The sequence below is a fragment of the Protomyctophum parallelum genome (assembly GCF_964188405.1).
Source record: "Protomyctophum parallelum genome assembly, chromosome: 4".
Taxonomy (NCBI): domain Eukaryota; kingdom Metazoa; phylum Chordata; class Actinopteri; order Myctophiformes; family Myctophidae; genus Protomyctophum; species Protomyctophum parallelum.
In genome coordinates this window covers 5,367,075-5,386,992 of record NC_139700.1, presented here as the reverse complement: position 1 = coordinate 5,386,992, position 19,918 = coordinate 5,367,075, and the positions used below count along the sequence as shown (strand labels likewise).

Genomic DNA, 19,918 nt, shown 5'->3' with positions numbered 1-19,918 from the left:
ATAGGCGTGAAGGGAAATGCTGGTATTGTTTCTGCATACTACATTTCTCAGCATTTAAAGTTCTCCTTTAATTTCACTCCGTGTCTTGCTCCCGTTCTCTTTTTCCACTGCCCTCTGTGCCTCAAAATCAGTCTTCATCTCTCTCTCTCTCTCTCTCTCTCTCGTGTGTTTATTTCAGCTGGGTGACTCTTGTCACTGACTGTTATTGGAGCTGGAGTTGTGATAGTGACGGGGAGAGGAAGCAGCTAGAGGAGAAGTCAGGAGGTAAGGGGGGGGAGCCTGAGCAGAAACAGGGGGTGGGGAGAGTGAGTGAACCAAGGGAGGGGGGGAAGAAACTGAAGCTGAGTGGGCAGAGAGCTGCTATATAAGACATAATCGAGCTGTCACCGCTCAGTAGCTCTTACAGACAGCAACCGGAGAGAGACAGACAGAAGGCCAAAAGATTGACAGAGAGTTCCGAGGAGTTGAAGCTGAAACTAATCAGCCACAGGTTGCATTTTGTGCGAGGAGACGACAACAGTATCTCAGCAGTGACCAGTTTTTTAGGGGGCAAAGGCAGGGGACCTTTTGCCTGGATGTCGAAGCTTTGAGGAGTTTTCCGGATTTTATATTTGAGAAGACTTTGGCATTTTTTTGTCTTTCCTAATAATACGGAGCACTCTTTGAATAAGACGATTGATCAAGGAGGGACAGAGGGAGAGAGACAACGAAACACAGAGACAGCAGGAGTTCAGGTAAGAAAAGCTGTTGTATACTTGCATTATAGTGTATACTTATAGTACCATTGTACAGATCAGATACTGCTAGATAGGTGATTAGCTTACTTATGATCCTTGATGAGTATTGCTATGTGGTCTTCTTGCTTACTGTAAACCGCTCTGGATTAAGAGTGTCTGATAAATGCCTAAATTGTACTTGCAAAGTGGTGATTTTGTCTTTATTCACAACTGGCTCCACATTAGGTTTGAACAAGAAGAATGACAAAATTGTATATACAGTAAGAAATGAACCACTATACATGTATACTTTTTCCCCCTTTACACCAAATCTACAATCTACACAATAGTTGTGCAAGATCTACAAAATAGCTGATCGCATTGCGACCCATTGTGAGCTTGTAGATCTGCAGTTGTCGCCCAAATGACTTAATACCAGACCAGTTCAATGACCAGAATAGGGACGCTTATAGGGTTCATGTGGTTAAAAAGGAGTTTACAACAACAAATTTTGATCTCCAAATCCAGGGCTCTATCCAGTCTGCCCATAACCCTCCCGGCCCAGCCATGGCTGCCGTGCGCCCGATGCCCATGGACCTGCACCACCACCACCACCACCAGGGTTTCCACGTCCTCCCTGCCCACCTAATGGCCTCCACCATGGAGGAGTTCCCCCAGCAGCTTCCGGTGCCCGAGGGCCACGCCGCCCGGGGGAAGAGCCGCGCGCGGCGGCGGCCGCGCGACGCCCGCTTCAAGACCCAGCCAGTCACGTTCGCCGAGATGGCCGAGGTCGCCGAGGAGGAGGAGGAGGGCTCCTCTCCCCTGGAGGAGGAGAGGGCCAGGCGCTCCTTCCTGCAGTCCATGGAGAACCTGAGGAGGAGCACGCAGACGCTTCACCACGCCTGCCCACTGGCCGCCACCGCTACGACCAGCCGCCAGCACGGCACACTGACGCCGCCCACGCCGCAAGCCAGCCTGGACTCCAGCGACTCTGACTGCACCCAGTGAAAGCGGGTGGGGGGCCACTGGGGGGGGGGGGGGGGGGGGGGATGGGGAGTATGGACATGCCCCGCTTCGGTTCCCGTCTTCCCCCGGCCCCTCCCACCTTCTCTCTACATCCTTCGTCCTCTATTCTGGATATCATGCTGCTGTGTTCACATCATCTGGGAATGAATGTATAGTAGAAGTGACATTTCCTTTGCTTGCTTTGTAAGTGATACAGTTGGAAAATGTTACGTGGAAGGTCTGTGGCACGTAGGCCTACACTAGCTGAGAAAAAGGCAAAAGTGGTTTGATATAGGGTCTGACACTGCAGAAATGATTGCACAACGGCCTCAAATTGAGAGCTGAAAGGAATTCAAGCATTAAGCACATACCGGTAACTACCATCTTTTCTTTATGATGACGTGAATGCAGCATGATAGAAGACTTGCCCATATTTGCGCTTTGCCCTAAGACTGTGTCAAATGGAGGCCAAATGGATTCGAACTAGACTGTTTGCCATTCTCAGTCTGTGTGTAGTTGTCACTGTCGGAGACAATATATGTTTATACAGCGTAGTATGTACTAACATTATCCACAATAAGTATATTGCCAAAATATATGCTTTATTCATATTTGCCTATTTTTTACCAGTTATGTAAACTGGCTGGTTACAGTGGAATGGTGTTCATTTTTAATGGCAACATGGTGACACTGTATCAAAACACAATTTCTCTTTATTTAGATTTGCTATATAAACATATTCCTTTTTCTACACTTGGATGATTTCTGAGGATAGAGAAACTTGAAAATAGAATCTTTTTTCCATGCTAAAATTGTATATTATATGTATTTTTTGTAATGTAACTATTATGCCTTACTTACCAAACTGTAAATATTTTTCAACATGACAAAGTGCTGATACGTGTGCTGATTCAATGTGACCTGGCTGTCATTTGAAGTAGAGTAACTTAATAAAGCCATTCTGTTTGGCTTCAAGTCAGTGAAATCTGCACTCTGTGTCTTTCTAAAAACAAACCTTTTCTGATATCATGGTATTTATTCTCTTTAATTTGTGGAAAGCTCTACTGTAGATAAATAGCCTTTGTACTTTGTTTTACATTCTACATATATTTGTTATATTGTTGTAATGTGTTTTGTTTGTCATATGGAATATAATAAATATTTGCAAATTAGTCATGCTCAATTGTCTTTGGCAATAAACATTGCATTACATTCATAAATCTGATATACTGTACGCCTTCATCTAGATTAGCATAACAGGCCAATAAAAATAAATAATTCTTAATTAGGAATTACATACAGTCCATTTGAATTATGTCATGTTGTACACCCCAATTCAAAATGTGTGTTACATACCGTATATAGGCTGCCCCTTTTCGGACTCATCCGTTACAGTAACAAGACAAGAGGCTTTACTGCTCAACAGTGTTTTTTAAAGAATGTTGTCAAATCCAGTATGTATGTAATACACACTTTAGCTACAGTACAAGATGTGCTATTCAGTGACAGGTTAAAGGCCAAATGGATTCGAACAAGGACGCTTTACAATCAACCAACAACAATCAAAAACTATATGCCATAAGCCTGAGAGAATAAGTGTCTTTTCAACGCAGCCTTAAAAGAGTCCAGTGTTCCACAGGGTGGGGGCTGCCACACTGAACGCTCTGTCCCGGAAGGTTCGCTTGACTGCCTTGGGGGACAGAGAAGAGGTCCAAGTCAAGTGTCACAGGAGGTTTATGGAGGAGGCCTGAGAGGTACTCAGGCCTCCTCTATGTCAGAAGTCCATAAAAAAAAAACACAATTTTTAATTACTTCCTTTGAACGAAAACGTTCTGCATGATGACATAATGCGGCCCGAAGAATCTTGATTTAATTCACATGTTTGATTCCCATTGCTTCACGTTCCTCCAAACACAGCTGATTTTAATTACAGAACTACTCCGTTTTATCTCGTTTAAGATGACATCCAGACAGTGTACAGTATGTATTACTCATTTTATGTATCTGAATAATTATAGGTTAGAAATAAACCTCGTAGTAGCAAACATGCCAGCTCAGTGGCCTGAGTGTCCGCCCCGGGACTGGGAGGTCAGGGTTCGATCCAACCAGATCATACCAAAGACTGTGAGAAAATGGGATCCAGTACCTCCCTGCTTGGTAGTCGGCATCAATGATTTGATTGGGGTAAGTCTCTACTAGCGTCATGTCCAGGGGGTGTACTTGTACATCAAGCTGCCTCACGCTAAGGAAACCGGAGATAGGCTCCTACCGCTATAGGCCTGATGGCTCTGCAAGGCTTTCTTACAATGTGGGAATGTATCATTGCCTATTTGACTATTTATTGCAACTGGCAAGGTTTTGACATCTCTGACTCAACATAGATAATCAAACATCAATTAGGCTACTGTAATCCAGAGAGTAGCCTATGGAATTGAAATGAGTAATGAGTGGACACTCAGGTTCCCTGTTATTTTAATACAACATATTTTACATTTTACATACTTTACATGTTCATACTGTAGGCCTAAAGGCAAAACTCTTAATTGCTACTATAGTAGATCCCAGTTCTCTGGACTTTAAATACCATATAATTTAACACAACATATAACTGTAAATCATTACACATCTGAGAACAACAATAAACACCATCTGTATCAAAGAATAAGACATCCTCAAAACCACTCACTATGCCTTTCAGACTTCTCATCAAGTGAAAATAGTCCTGAAGGGAAACGAAATCTCTAAAGTGTTCAAAGTAAATTTTCCTCTATCTTCGTGTTTTGCTTCAGTATTCAGTAACTATATTTCGTACGCATTGCTTTTAATCATGCGTTTGTTGTGTTTTCTACTTTCAGTGCATTTGGGTATTGCTTTGGCTCAGGACAGAAGAAACTAGAAAGGTGTCAATTCTGGGAAATGGTTGCACAGACAATTTCAAGCTTTGAGGCTTGCATAAGTACTATGTGATTGTAGTGGAGTGTGCTGTTTTATTTATTTATGGGGAGGCAAAAAATAAAATGAATTTGTCAAGACATGGTTTCCCTAAAAGCATTTTGAGAATGTAACACTTACAGTTGTTAACACTTATGTACTTATGCATACGTGTGCATGTAATGCAGGTATGTACAGTACCTATGTACTGTAATTGAGAAGCATAATGCTTTGAGAAAATGTCCCAGGCTCACTCCTGGTCTTCCTCTGGTTCCCTGAGGCCCTGGCTGTGGAGTGTCTTCCCTGCCATCTCCATCATGGCCTGGACCTCTGGGTCTACATCCAAGATGCTCCTCTTGTTCCCCTCCTGAAAAAAAGATATTGTCAGACACTGAAATTAATAGGTTGGTTATAGACATAAATAATAAATACAGTTCCATTTATATTGTATTCTCAGACACCTGGCACTGCACAAAACAAGGCTAAGAGTCTAAAAGTCCCACTGGCAGCCTAGAGACTGTGCTGCTGCTCCTTACACCCAAATGGAAATGTTGGCTGAAAGGCAGCGCTGTGGAAAGACGCTAGTCAGGGTTGCCAAAGTTAGTAGGGTTTATCCTGCAATCCGCATATTCAATTCTGAGACAACTTGTGTGCAACTGGAAGGTTTGGCCTAAGGGTGATGCTACTGTACAAGAATGACCATGAATCACCAACATTAGTAGGGTTCCTTCTTGCTGAGTGAATTAGGTTTCTTGGCATATTGCCCATTAGATTTTGAGATGGTGTGTGTGCAATTGGAAAGGAGTGGCACTAGGCTAGAGCAAAAAGCCAAAGGGTCACCAAAATCAGTAGCCCTGGGTCAACCTCTGGGGATTTCTAGATGTTATTTGGGACCAAAATGAAATGAACAAAACAGCAGAGTTGTAAATTGTATTAAACAATTTATGGTGTTTACTGAACAAAACAGCAGAGTTGTAAATTGTATTAAACAATTTATGGTGTTTTTTTCAGATTCAGAATTTTGTGACAACAAATTACAGTATTATTTTTTATTCTTTTTTTTAAAACTTGATCTACAAGCTCACAGTTGCATGCTAGATGCTTATAGTACCTTTACTCAATGTGTTTTCTATGGCTTTGCTGCCACCTAGAGGTCAATAAGAGGTCTTCTGGAATGCAATGACTTATTAATTGATTTACTAATTCAAGTGAAATCATGTGGACCCAGTAACCTTCCACAGAGCTGGACAAATAATCGGAAGTCAAGTTATATGGAGGTTTGTTTGAAGAAAAAAAAGTCCTTTTGCACAGCTACTGGGACAATGCATGAGACAGGAGGGAGGGGGGGGGGGGGGGGGCGTATAATATATTATACACTGACCTCTTCTGTTTCCGGGGGTTTGCCAACCCCCCACACCTCCATAGAGTCTATAGTGAAGTCCTCTTCTCCAGAAAGTTGGGGGCTGCCGTAAGTGGTGCACTTTGGTCGTGCTCGACTGTGGCCATGGCCAAAGTCACAATCCAGCCACAGGCCGAAGTAGCCGTGCTGTCCACCCATACCCTGATCCAGAAAATGTCATAGTTACAAGTCAACGTGCTGATTAACATTTGACAGCAAGCAGCAGATTCCTACGTTGTCTAATGGTCTCACCAGTCCGTTGGGCATGGTCTGCTGGTTCTGGTTGAGGTACATGAAGTGTTGGTTGTAGGGTGTACAGGTGTACACTCGCAGCCTGGGGGAAACAGTGAATAGGAAGCACCTGGAATCTCCTGTGTAGACAACAATTACAATTTAGCCATTTAGCAGACGCTCTTAATCCAGAGCAATTAACAGTAAGCAAGAACAACACAACAAATAATACATCAAATACATAAAAACAGTCATCAACATCATAAGCAAGCTAAGAACCTAATATCTGTCTAGCCTCGGTACGGTACCCAGGCTTTCATTTTCGTCGGCGCATAAATTGAAAGCCTGGGGAAACGCATTGGCCGCTCTGGTCTAGAAGTGGGAGTCAACCCTTCCAGGTGGGAGTCGCTCCAAATGATGTGACGTAGTGCTGTGCTAGGTGGGGAGAGGAGGGACCAGGGCTGACGGACAGATCGGTGAACCAATCAGGGCATGCGCAAATCTCAGCCGCGACCGCCCCTCTAGACTAGAAACCTAACACGTTAGCTCAGGCTAATATCATAGACTGTAAGAAATATGGACAAAGCGTTCCCCGGGTCTAACATGAACGTAAAATGAAGCCTGAAATCCCTTGCATTCTAATGCACTGTAAATCGCCATCTTTCTAGATCCGTTTTGGACCAGCTGGCCATTGGCTGGCTCCGTTTGGGTCCAGCTGGCCATTGGCTGCCCAGACAACGAGGCGGGACTTCCCCCCTTCTTCTCCGTTGGTTTTTATTTTGACTCGAGTGGGAGGAGAAGACTCTTGAGTGGGAGGGGAATCCCGATCATAGACGGTAACGGTAGCCACGCCCCTCAGAACATACACGACTTTATGGTCATTATTTTAATTAATGGGACCATAATTTTCCAAAAAGAATATTATGACATTAGAAATGAGACTTTAAACTAGTGACTGGAAGAAGAAAGTATTCATGACCATGTTTATTAAGGTAATACAGTCTAGGTGAAGTTGGGCCAAAATACATGGGCCTCTATGGAGCTATGGGGCTTTTTGGGTCCAGTCCAGCGCCACAACAGGCCATTATATGAACTACCGATTTCAAATGAGGCTTCACGAAATATCTGGCTGACTGCCCCCCTGGCTAATATCTGTCTAACAGTAGATCATCTGTACAGTGTTCATTATAGAGTGCTATGTCTACATAAAATGCTATCTAAATTACATACTGTACGTTTAACCTTTGCTAGTTTAAGGCTAGTGCAGGTACTACGGCAGAGACATACAAACACAGTCCACACAAAGCGTCCATAAATACTGTAAATAGCAATGCACGGTGCACACCCCCGAGTCATATGGGACACACACCAAGTTTGAGACCCATCGGTCAGACGGCGACCCAAGTCATGCCCAAGACAGACAACCAGCCAGACACAGCTGTCGTGTATTAATAATAGATATGCCCAAATTAGGGACTCCAGGTTGAAAGTGATTAATTGTTCATCTGTATTAATCTCAGTCTTACGTGTCTATACATCACTCACTCTCCCGTATTTTTCTTTTGCTCTGACCTTGGAACTGTGGTTTGAACTCCCAGGCTTGGGAGGCGAAGCCGCCAAAGATGTGGCCCTTGGTGTCTTTGACCAGCAACAGGGTGGGCCCATGCTTCGTAAGGCCCTTCACCATCCTGCTAAAGCTCTCTCCGTGCAGTTTTGTGGAAAACAAAAGGTTCCAAGGGGCGCTGTACCTGTCTGGTAACTGGAGTGCCAGGGGAGAGAAGTAGAAGAATGTCAATAATACATTCCCCTATCTCAACAAATGGTAAAATAAAACTTCTGGGAACTCAGATTAGAGGCGAGCATCAGCAGGCGCGCAATTTCAAGATTCTGTTAGGCAGAGAGAGTGCGATTGTGTTTACACAGTAGGTCAGTAGGCTAAAACCTAAAATGAAAAGGACCACTACATCTTTTTGGGGGGAAAAAGACTGCGGCTGCCCCAGCAGCAGCAGAAGAAGATTATGACAGTGAGTCAGTGATGAGTGAAGCTCCAGGCAATGGAAGGCTTTAAGGCTGCCTAATTTGATTTGAAACAGACAGTGTATGCCCTATGTTGCTATTTTACATTTCTGACATTGTAAGCTTCATTGCAAATTGGCAGGGGTCAGTCTCAAAGACACTCAACTTAATATTTCTAGGAAAATAGAGGGAAATGGAGGAAAATATGCCCTAAAAGAATCGGCAAATACGCAAAATAGGGCATAAAAAGACGCAAATAACCAGGCTATACCGGAAAGATTTGTGCGTGCGCGCGTCACCTTGCCATATGTTAACTTTTGCTGAACTGAAGCCACTGGAATTATGTTTCCTTGTTCCTTTCCATCCCTCCTTGAAATATTTCCAGAGGAAAACACTGACCTGTGGTGCCAAGAACATGAGGGTAGGCAGGTCCAGCAGACACCTCAGCTCATTCCAGGATGCCACCCTGCACGGGGGCAGCAGAGTAGGGGGTGGCCTGGAAGTCAGGCCCACATTCAGGCCCTCGGCTACCAGCATCTCTAGGTACACTGTTACCTGGGACATCCGGAAGATCCAGTCCTCCAAACAGGGAACATCACAGCTTCCCTGGTCTGCGATAGGAGAGCAGAGGAGATAAAGGAACAGAAAGGAACGGCACTATACTACAAAATGGCAGTTTCTAAAGGTGGCCACACACTTTCAAATAGCATCTCCTCTTACCTGAAGATTTAATTTCAGAGCACATCTGCTCTGCCAGGAGTTTTACACCAAGGGACTGATCACCCATTCTCTCTGGCTTCCAATCCTGCAGGCGCCCACTATGGGTCAGAATCTGAACTACAGCGGAGACCAGATCTTGTAAAAACTATGGGAAAAGAAAGAGAGGTGGGTGGGGGGTGTAGTGAGACGTCTGACCAACTTTAAACGTTTCCAGTTCAGATCAAAAGAAGCTAAGTATTAACCCATTCTGACCGGGCACCCATTTTGGTGTCAGCATCATGTTATGCTTTAGCTATTTAAAAATAGCAGATCTACAAGCTCATATCGCGCCACCGAGTGGCGCGATACGAGCTTGTAGGTCTGCTATTTTTGAAAAATCGAAGAGCGACTGACATTTTTAGAATCTGATCTCAGGTCAGAATGGGTTCATCAGACCAGTGTGTGTCCGGCGGAAACCTCGTATGAATCTGATCTCAGGTCAGAATGGGTTAAGTACTAAGTATTTCGGATTAATGAGACAGTAGTAACGGTGTCTGCTTAGTCAGTCCGTGCTCACCTCAGCTAGCTGGTCACTTGTTGTAACAAACGCTGACCCTCCTGCCCTCGGCTGGGACATGGCCATGACGAGGGGTGCCCGTTCTTCTGCGGTGCCCCGCAGAATATCTGCCAGGAAGATGACGAGTTGCTCACGACTCACGCCAGTACCTGCTGTGATACTGGTGGTCTTCCCTGAGGGGGGCACAGCAGCTGTTTCCACAGCAGAGTCAACACTGCACATGCCCTGGTAGACCCTCCTTATCATAGAGTCTGACACCTTGATGCTCCCCATAGAGAACTGAGAGAAACAGAGAGAGGGTATATGACCTGATCTCATGCATATTCATAGCCGCAATTTGCAACACTAGATTTGTTGAATCTAGTTGCAACACCGACCATTGACATGGCCCATACAACCAAACAGAAAAGTCCTATCTTATTGTATTAAACAACCAACATTGCAGCTGTACGAAAACCTTGAATTATCCTATTATCTGCAAGGTGTTTCATAAAAATCCACCATAGACGTGTTATGAGCTACATTCTGTCAATACATTCTGTGCACTGTGTGCAGGTGATTATTTTTGTGTTGAAGTTTGGAAGCGCTCGTTTTCCAAGACGCAACATCCTGCTGCCATCCTGCATGCCATGGATCAGAGTAGAGTTCTCAAACTCTGCCCGAACCCAACCAGTCCCGACCCAACGTTTTAGGGCCGGGCCGGGCCTAAAATGTATGCTAATCAGTAGGGCCGGGCCTCGGCGAAATCGCATTAACCGCCGATGCTTGAATGATATTTTTAAGTTTTGGCTTCTCTGAAATTCTCTCTTCTTCACTTCCCATGTCCCGCCTCCCACGACACAGCATTATAAACATCCTGCATGTACTCGGTCGGCCAATCAGAGGCAGTAACTAGGATGTGCAGCTAACCAGTCGCCGCTCGGGAGGCGGTACAATGGGAGGTCAAGGAAGTGAGGAAGAGAGAGTTTCATAGAAGCCAAAGCATCGGCGGTCTCCTATAGCCGTGTTATGCATCTTCTCACCAACACTCAAGCGGCGCGCCCTCTCCGTGAACGGAGGGTATGTACATTAGAGTTCTCATCGGGCCCGAAAATTAAGGCCCGGCCCTAACTGGGCCCTAACTGATCAGGCCCTAGGCCCGGCCCGGCTAATTAGCATAGATTTTAGGCCTGACCCGGCCCTAAAATGTCGGGTCGGGTCGGGCCTGGACGGGTTTGTGCAGAATTTGAGAACTCTACACAGAGTAAAAGTGAAACGCCAGTCAGCACCATCTTCATAATAGATAAATACACAAACAGACAGAACAGAACTATTATTTTTATTTTATTATTCTAAACAAATTCAATATATATATTATTTTTTTCATGGAGCCCCAGGCCCGGCCCGGCCCTACTGATTAGCATACATTTTAGGCCCGGCCCGGCCCTAAAATGTCGGGTCGGGCCTGGTCGGGTTCGGGAAGAGTTTGAGAACTCCAATGTACATCTGCATCCCATGGAGAGTGGAATAACCGATCAGGGACCCTAGGGTTACCTTCGTCCAAACTTCAGAAAAGGTAAACTAGAGTCCCGTAAAGGGGCTAGGGACCCATACTCAACATTCCTAACATAAACCTTTGTGTACTCCGGGTTCACAATGGGGCTATGGCAAGTGGGCTGGCAAGTAGACTAAGCAACTCACCAACATTGCATTGGTGAGTTGTCGTTTAATACAATCAGATAGGACTTTTCTGTTTGCATGCATGGGCTTCGCAGTCATAGTGTTCACAATCACATATAGCTCTGCTCCATAGCTCTAATGCCCTTTGCTGCCATTGCATTAGCTCTGGTCCATACATAGACTGTAAAGGGTCCATACCATGCTCCATAGCCCTAATCTGCAAAGGGCATTTAGGGCTTGTATGGACCAGAGTCAGACCTAGGGTTCACATGACTGGATACAATTTGGGATTCCATTTTTATTGGACAGTGGACACATTCATATATGCTTTGAGGTTATACTACCGGCGGTATATACTGACTAAAGTTAGTACCTTCAACATTTCTAGAGTTAGAAGCTTCCCTGAGGACGCTTTACCCGGCGGAGCACCCGCAGAGCCTCCGCCTTGGAGGAGGCGGTCGAACACTGCCTCGACGGCGGGTCGTTCCTCCGGGCGGAACCGGGACAGCCGCTTTTGGGCAACGGCGCTCTCGGTGTTGCCCATGTTTAGAACACTGCACTGCAGTCAGTCCCGGGACATACATGTAAGTAATGTACAGTGGAGAACAGCAACACAACACGTCAGTATGTCGACATGGTCATGGTCTCGCAACACAGTTATTATCACTTGATCTGCGTTCACCTCAATTTGGAGAGAGATGCGAGTCTGTTATTTATGCCCTTACCCTACAAAATCGGTTCATTTGAAAACGATAATGTGTTGTGTTTGCTGCTAACCTGTACAGGAATAGTTAGCTAAAGGCTTCCATTCCATGACCACTGAGTAGTCCAGGGGCAAGATGAAAACAACTAAAACACTTCCTGTAACAAATAATCGTAAAACACCTATCAGATTAACACGATCTGTTCCGTTGACCGGTGATTGGTCCCTGTTGTCAGGGAAGGCCGGAGTTACATTAGGGGTATGTTCAAAAAGGCTACTCGATTTCGCTATAATTCAAGACCACCGTCCCTTTCTATTATTAATTCTGTCATTCTGACCACCGCGCAGAAACAGAATAATATTCATCACTGGCAGCATGGACAAACAAAATAGATTGACTTGATAATATTCAGATGAATTGAATATGAAGGACTCCAATGGAAACAAGCCATAGTGTATCTTTGTTTTTTAAATCCTCTTGGCAGACCTTGTATTGAACTGTAGGCCTACTTTCCTGTGCCCCCCCCCCCCCTGCAAACTGTTTAACTAAAATACTGTTGAAGTAGGCTATTCATTTCAATTTAATCAAATCAATCAATGACATAATTTCCCTACAGCAAAGCTCAAAGCACAAATTCTATGCTATATTACACCTTTCACCAGTAGAGTGTGCACAGGAGCAAGTTGAGAGGAACCACTATCCTGCAGCACTGTTTCTTTACTGAAACAGTAGGCGATGAAAAACGCCTTTTAAGGGCATGATATTTTCTATGTGGGTGCGCCATAGGGATGCGCTGGTGTGGGTGTGTTGCATTGAAATGAAGTCGTATAGCCGGCGGTGGCACACAGACACAGGTGACGTCGGACCTGCTGGCCAGGTGGCTGTTGCTGCACCAATCAATCCACTGAAAGTAAACAGGGCAGGCGTCATGGCCATAACTGCAACAGCTCAGGTTGTGGTTGTAGTAGCATTACATCATCACCATCATGTTCATCTTTTATGGGTCTGTTATTTACGTATTTATATAACAAAATCAATATCGTAAAGGTGTGGATTACTGATTAGTACTCCATTCACTGTGGAATGAATGAATGCATGCATTGATGGGTGATATGCAAAATAAAACAATTTACATTGTTTTGTTTTGTTTTGTTTCGTTAATATACAGAGTCAGACAGGCAGCTATAACAAAGTAACAACCCACAATGATGCTCATTTTGGTCTGTCTGTCTGTCTTCCCTGTGGTTTGTGGGGGTGTTGTTTGTGTGCCTCCCAACAGTGTGGCCAGCTGTTCATTTCCATTTTTTATTTGGATTGTGGTAGCTACAGTATGCCTTTGGTATAATTGCAGACTACAGGCTACTCCAAAATCCCTAATTTGTGCTATTTATTTATGGGCCACCATATACTGTAGCTTTACTTACTTACTTATCCCCATTACGCCGGCTGGCGCATAGGGCAGCAACAAAGTTCCTCCACTTGCATCTGTCTTTGGCCATCTTCTCTATGGTCCCCCAGCTCTGATGTTGTTGCTGGAGCTCCTTCTCGATCGTCCTACGCCATGTCATTTTGGGCCTGCCTTTCTTTCTCTTTCCTTCTGGGGTCCAGTGTAATGCGACTCTTGGGATTGCGTTGATGTCCATTCTGAGCACATGGCCAATCCAGGTCCACCTGCGTTTATTGATAATACTGTGCATGTTGTCTTGTTGGGTGATGTTGAGGAGGTTATTGTTTGAGATGGTCTTGGGCCAGAATATGTGCAGGATCTTTCGCAGGCATGATGTGTGGAAGGTGTATAGTTTATGGATGTCATTTTCTGTTGTTTTCCAGCATTCTGCGCCGTACAGTAGTGTTGAGAGTACGCAGCTTTGGTAAATCCAGAGTTTTGTTTTTGTGCTGTATTGTTTTGATTTCCAGATTTGCTTAAGTCTTATGAAGATTGTGTATGCTTTGTTGATCCGGTTTTGAATGTCTTTACTAGCTCCCCCATCGTGGTGAATGATGCTTCCAAGGTATGTGAAGTGATTTGTATTCTCCAATACCTGCTCCTCTATTGTTATATGTGTTGGTATACTGGTGTTAATGGCCATGATTTTGGTTTTATTGTTGATCAGTCGATTGGACGATCAGTCCGACTTGTTGGCCATAGTGTTGGAGTTTGTCTGTTTTTCTCCTGAAGATGTGTGTGTGTGTGTGTATGTGACATAAGGGTGAGGTCATCCACAAAGTCAAGGTCTTCAATGGTGCAATGCAGGGTCCATCGTGTGCCTCTTGCCTTGTCTTCCGTGGCTCTCCTCATGACCCATACTGTAGCTTTAGGTTTAGCCAATTAACAAACACCAGTATCTTGCTTGCGAGTTCCCAAGTCTCTAGTTGCTGGCTTTTGGCAGAAGTATACAGTAGCTCAGGGAAATGACATTGACGCTTTACAAATCAGTTTACATTGCAAGTGAATGCCACAAGTGTTGTTGATTGGTAGAAAAAAAATCGCATCCGGGGGAAATACATCTGACGGATGTTCCGGCCCGACATGCACTTCTGCCGATACCGCCTCTGCCTTAGGTTGTGACCAGGCTTTTCTCTTCACAGATGAGTAAGGCTGGGACCAAGGCTATGACCCCCTCCCACCCTGGCCTGCCTGTTGTGGTTGTTGCTGGGGCTAATTGGCAGGGTATCGAGGCACACCTGAGGGCTTGGTGTGAGCTATAAATACTACTTCATTCATTCACTCTATACCTCTTCTCTTTTCCCCATGTTGTTCTGTTTTTGAAGGGCGGTATAGCCCCTTCAACTCATCTGGCTTTCAGAAATGGTGTTATGTGGCAGCCACGTCTATGGACTTTTAACGTTTGTCTTTAAACAGGAGAGGACCCAATCATGATGTCATGTGGCAGCCACAGTGCATGGGCACCCCTCACTTCAGTGATTTGTTTTTAATACCTTCCTTTTGGTTTACATGTTTGAGTTTGGGTTAGGCTACATGTTACTAACAGTCATGTTGCACATGCACTCCCACCCACACACACATTGTACATGTACTGATCCTCATCTACTACAGTGACTCATATTTAGCTGCTGTTTATTTACGTATACTTTGTGTCTGCGTCTCCCCTTTTTGTTATGAACTTGAGTTCATTAAACATTAAAGATCTAGTTTGTGAATGCACGCCTTACCAGTGTGCATAAAGCAATGCTCTGTGTGCTTGACTGCTCCTCCATCCGTGCTGATGTTGCTCCCCAGGCAGGTGGAAGGTTCCACATCCTCTAGTCTATGGCCTCCCGCCTGAGTGTGATGAGACAGTGTTGTGAGGTTTACTCTCATGGCCTTTTGATCATTAGTCTGAGCTGCTCGCTGACGTGCTGTCTTCCGGTGCATGCATGTGTGGTTTATGGAGAGTTGGAGACTCTAGTTTATAGCTTCTGCAAAATCGAGTCATCGAGCTAGGTGCAAATGGTGCATGGCCCATTTTATCCTAAAATGATTTCTACAGGAAACCTTGCTTGAGATGGGCATGTAGCACTATATGCCAGAAAGAGTCCCCCTTTTTTAAATGGTGACCAGCAACAATAATATATTACACAACAACGATTATACACTGAAGCCCCATCGACTCTTTTGTCAGACAAGAAGAGGCACAAAGGCCTTTTTAAGCATGCATGGTCAGACATTTAACCACTTAAGCATTGGAGAAAAAAGCACAATCTACAAGCTCATAATGTATCGCATCGTGACAGAATAAATTAATGTTGTTTTTTGTTGTTTCTTTGGGGGGGGGGGGGTTATTTGTTGAAAGAAATGGTCCTATAATGACATGCCCAAAAGGTATGGGTTAAGGCACACATAAAGTGACCTTTATCAGATAAATTATGCTTATAGATCCTAGAAAGGCCAGACATGTTCGCATACATAATGCTTGTATGCCCTTATTGCTTCCTGTTTCAAATATTTCAAATGCCAAAGTCCATCGTGAAACAATAGCCCTACACATTGCTTGTACTTACTATTTTACTGTTCAAGAGCCTTAAAGACGTCCTTCACAGCGAATGTTCAACATCCAGAATCTTAAATGCATTTTCTCCCGAAACAGTTTCTGAAGATTGTCTAAACGTAATTGTGATTACAGTAGTGAGGAACAGGGCCAAGAATACAACGTTGTTGAAAGTAAAAGTCAACCACAGACTCATTAAATACGTACTGTATGTGTATCATTTTACGTCCTCGCTCTCATAAACTTTCCTTCGCATGGATGTTTCGTGCAGGTACAGACAGAACCTTGTCATACACATGGTTCAATAACACAGTGTGTACTACACGCACACGTCCCAATAAAATTAGATTTGTGGCTTGATTTCTATCTCTGGCAATCTCCACATTTTACTCTACAGTGGCTCAGCTAACTACAAGTCGAGACAAGACACATTACTTGACTCTCTCCACCTCTCTCTCTCTCTCTTTCTCTCTCTCTCTCTCTCTCTCTCTCTCTCTCTCTCTCTCTCTCTCTCTCTCATTACTTCTTCTTTTCTCTTCCCTCACCCACCACCCCTCCTTACAATCACATCCTTATAAGGTAAAAGTCTCACTGCTGAGTGACTAAACAGGAAATGCATCACTTCATGTACACCATGTGCAAAAACACACAAACATACCACACATACATATTGATAATGAGGTCAACATCGCTAAACAATGCACAATCAAAAATACAAACGCCACACGTACAGTATGCACTTACCATAACCACATATTTGGTCTTATCTAAGAACGGAAGCACTGATTGCTGATCAGTTTTTTCTCTTTAACTGCTTTGGATAGTCTTAAAAAATACCTCATATTATGAGAGTGTGACCTGCAGCAAAGGTAAAGACCCTGCTCTCTCTCTCTTTCCCATGTAGGCTGCCTATTACGGTAAAACAAATCTAAAGACAAAGATGACTTGTGAACTTGCAAATTGAACTGCAAATTGCCACCCATTTGCCTGAGCGCTTTGCATTTTCTTCCTCAAGGATTTGAATCACAAGGAGGCACACATTTGAATCTCTGTACAGGACATGCCCTGGTTTCTAAGCGTGAACCTTTCCCTCTAGCTGCCACAGTTTATGTGCACAGGTGGCCCTTGGGCTTTGTTGAGCTGAGTCATGGTTTCACAGACACTGGAATTACAACACTTCCACAGCATTCAGAGAGAACTTCCTCATTGTGTTTCGTTTTGAGACAGTGCATCACATCCTAATGTTGGTGGCTCTGCATTGGGTGCTGATGATTTCGACCACCTTTTGTGGTCAAAATCATTGCTAAAGTGCGAAATATTGCTGTGATGGTCAGTGCAGCCCAGTGACGGCTTGTTCTGTGGCTGATTATCCGTGATGTGTGTGGCATAAGATTGTGTTACTTGGATATTTGAGTTGCCCCCTAGTTTGGTTGCAAGTGCATGTTCTATTCGCACTCTCTTTAATTGGCTGTGGAAACTGGCAACTTGGCAAGGTCCATGCGGGAAGCTGCAGGTGGACATTTCCTAGTTTAGTGCCTGTCGCTAGACTGCCTTAATGACCATAAAACCTATGAGCGATCACAAGACACTGTATGTTGCGGAATCTGTATGTACTGACCTGAGTGAGTGCAGTAATGGAAAGTAACTAAGTACATGTAATTAACCCATTCTAGGCGGGAAGTGGGAACCCCTTTTGGTGTTTTACCCATTCGGGACAGGAACCCCTTTTTGGTATTCTTGTTGCTATGTACAGTATACAGCAACATAACATTTTTTAATACAATTTTTCAAGTTTTCAGAGAAGTACAATTAAGTACAACTTTGAGGAATTACTTGAGTATTTCCAATTTCCAAAACATTTACTTCTACACCACTACATCTCGGTTTCAATTATTGTACTTTAACTCCACTACATTTATTTGAAAACTTTATAGTTACTAGTTGCTTTGTAAATTTAGATTATTATTACAACCACTTCAGCCCTATACAGTGTATATATATATATATATACAGTACATTTTGGCCATTTGAAAATAGCCGATCTACAGGCTCACAGTGGATGCGATGCATTGTGCGATTAATATACATTTGAAAACTTTAAATGGGACATTCTGCACAATGAGTATTTTTACTTTTGGCACTTTAAATACATTTTGAAGCCACTACTTTTGTACTTTTGTTGAATTCTGGACCTCAACTTGTAACAGAATATTTCTATATTGCAGACGGTATTGAATTGATACTTTTACTTAAGTAAAAACTGTGAGTACTTTCCCCACCACTGCGTGAGGGCAGTAACATCATTAAGGTCAGCTGAGCGGAGGAATCCTTGTCGTGCCCTTCCAATCCTTTCCTTCTCGTCTCCTCTACACCCAGCACCACAATGTCTAACAGGCCTCTCGTCTGCTCTACACCGCAGCACCGCAATGTCTAACAGGCCTCTCGTCTCCTATACACCCAGCACCGCAGCACCACAATGTCTAACAGGCCTCTCGTCTCCTCTACACCCAGCACCGCAATGTCTAACAGGCCTCTCGTCTCCTATACACCCAGCACCGCAGCACCACAATGTCTAACAGGCCTCTCGTCTCCTATACACCCAGCACCGCAGCACCACAATGTCTAACAGGCCTCTCGTCTCCTCTACACCCAGCACCGCAATGTCTAACAGGCCTCTCGTCTCCTATACACCCAGCACCGCAGCACCACAATGTCTAACAGGCCTCTCGTCTCCTATACACCCAGCACCGCAGCACCACAATGTCTAACAGGCCTCTCGTCTCCTCTACACCCAGCACTGCAGCACCACAATGTCTAACAGGCCTCTCGTCTCCTCTACACCCAGCACTGCAGCACCACAATGTCTAACAGGCCTCTCGTCTCCTCTACACCCAGCACCGCAGCACCACAATGTCTAACAGGCCTCTCGTCTCCTCTACACCCAGCACCGCAGCACCACAATGTCTAACAGGCCTCTCGTCTCCTCTACACCCAGCACCGCAGCACCACAATGTCTAACAGGCCTCTCGTCTCCTCTACACCCAGCACCGCAGCACTAGCCTGGTTAATAAACCAGACTAATATCGCACGGACCGCGGGATATTAGTCTGGGGAGGCTCAGCTTGGATTTCATTTCCAGGGGGGCGGGTTGAAACATTTTCTCTTTGACGCAATTGGTCAGAGCTACTGTCAGTCAAAGGTCTCAAGCATTGAAAGTCACTGTACCAAAGCCCGCCCATATTGCATACCGTGTCCCGATTGGCTGCCCCATTTCTCTGGTGTAGGAAATGGGCGTACAATTGAGCCTCTCCAGACCGTAATCCGCCGGCAGGCAATTCTTTTTTTGCCAACGGCTGATTCGGTCTGGTTTATTAACCAGGCTACCGCAGCACGACAATGTCTAACAGGCCTGACAAACAAATTAGAGATGAATTTATGATGCCTATTAATAAGATAACTCGTGAGCCAAGAGTTGATTTAAGGTTATATCGGGGGGGAAAACGCCCGATGGGTTGTGCACAGAGGGGCACGAGTCGCACGACCTTTCATCGTAACCTCGCTCTTTGCCTTGGAAGATGGCACTTGCGAGCCTATCAGGCTGTGCATGTATAGAGCAGGATGATCAATAAATTAAGTGTTTGTTTTACTGGGGTCACTGATCCATGTGAAGCATATAGTTACATGTAGTTGAATTACATTGAGAATAGAGCATCCAATAACAAGCAGAGTGTGTGTGTGTGTGTGTGTGTGTGTGTGTGTGTGTGTGTGTGTGTGTGTGTGTGTGTGTGTGTGTCCTCCCACCCCCTCTGCCACTCAGGTGGAAGAGCACATCACTGCATGCCTAGCTGACATCTCACAGTGGATGTCCTCCAACCACCTCAAGCTGAACCCAGACAAGACTGAGCTTCTCTTCTTCCCAGCTAAGTCCTGCCCTATGTGGGAGCTAACTATTTCCGTAGACAACGCCCTGGTAACGTCTGTCCCAACAGCCA

The 19,918-nt window shown here is 44.6% G+C and overlaps 3 protein-coding genes across 3 annotated transcripts in view; 2 read left to right on the top strand and 1 right to left on the bottom strand.

Annotated features, from left to right (window-relative positions):
• hsd17b12a (hydroxysteroid (17-beta) dehydrogenase 12a) overlaps positions 1-19,918 on the top strand; it is a 344,773-nt gene that overhangs the window by 96,047 nt on the left and 228,808 nt on the right. The window lies entirely within an intron of this gene.
• On the top strand, positions 408-2,893 carry cUnh11orf96 (chromosome Un C11orf96 homolog). The gene is made up of 2 exons (XM_083763827.1): positions 408-734; positions 1,245-2,893. Exon 2 carries the CDS (start codon positions 1,284-1,286, stop codon positions 1,722-1,724), a length of 441 nt encoding a protein of 146 aa, XP_083619953.1. The 5' UTR covers positions 408-734; positions 1,245-1,283; the 3' UTR covers positions 1,725-2,893.
• Positions 4,177-12,070, bottom strand: meak7 (MTOR associated protein, eak-7 homolog). The gene is made up of 9 exons (XM_083763063.1): positions 12,011-12,070; positions 11,607-11,792; positions 9,575-9,853; positions 9,019-9,163; positions 8,698-8,909; positions 7,855-8,041; positions 6,304-6,422; positions 6,034-6,213; positions 4,177-5,019 (listed from the first exon to the last, which is right to left on the bottom strand). The coding sequence occupies exons 2-9, from the start codon at positions 11,775-11,777 to the stop codon at positions 4,903-4,905; spliced, it is 1,410 nt and encodes a 469-aa protein (XP_083619189.1). The 5' UTR covers positions 11,778-11,792; positions 12,011-12,070; the 3' UTR covers positions 4,177-4,902.

Excerpts from the sequence above, each read along its gene's own strand:
- cUnh11orf96 (XM_083763827.1), top strand. The coding sequence starts at position 1,284 with ATGGCTGCCGTGCGCCCGATGCCCATGGACCTGCACCACCACCACCAC.
- meak7 (XM_083763063.1), bottom strand. The coding sequence starts at position 11,777 with ATGGGCAACACCGAGAGCGCCGTTGCCCAAAAGCGGCTGTCCCGGTTC. Across the intron at positions 9,164-9,574 it reads CAAGTGACCAGCTAGCTGAG|TTTTTACAAGATCTGGTCTC; the intron begins GTGAGCACGGAC and ends CTTTTCCCATAG. Across the intron at positions 5,020-6,033 it reads AACCCCCGGAAACAGAAGAG|GAGGGGAACAAGAGGAGCAT; the intron begins GTCAGTGTATAA and ends TCTTTTTTTCAG.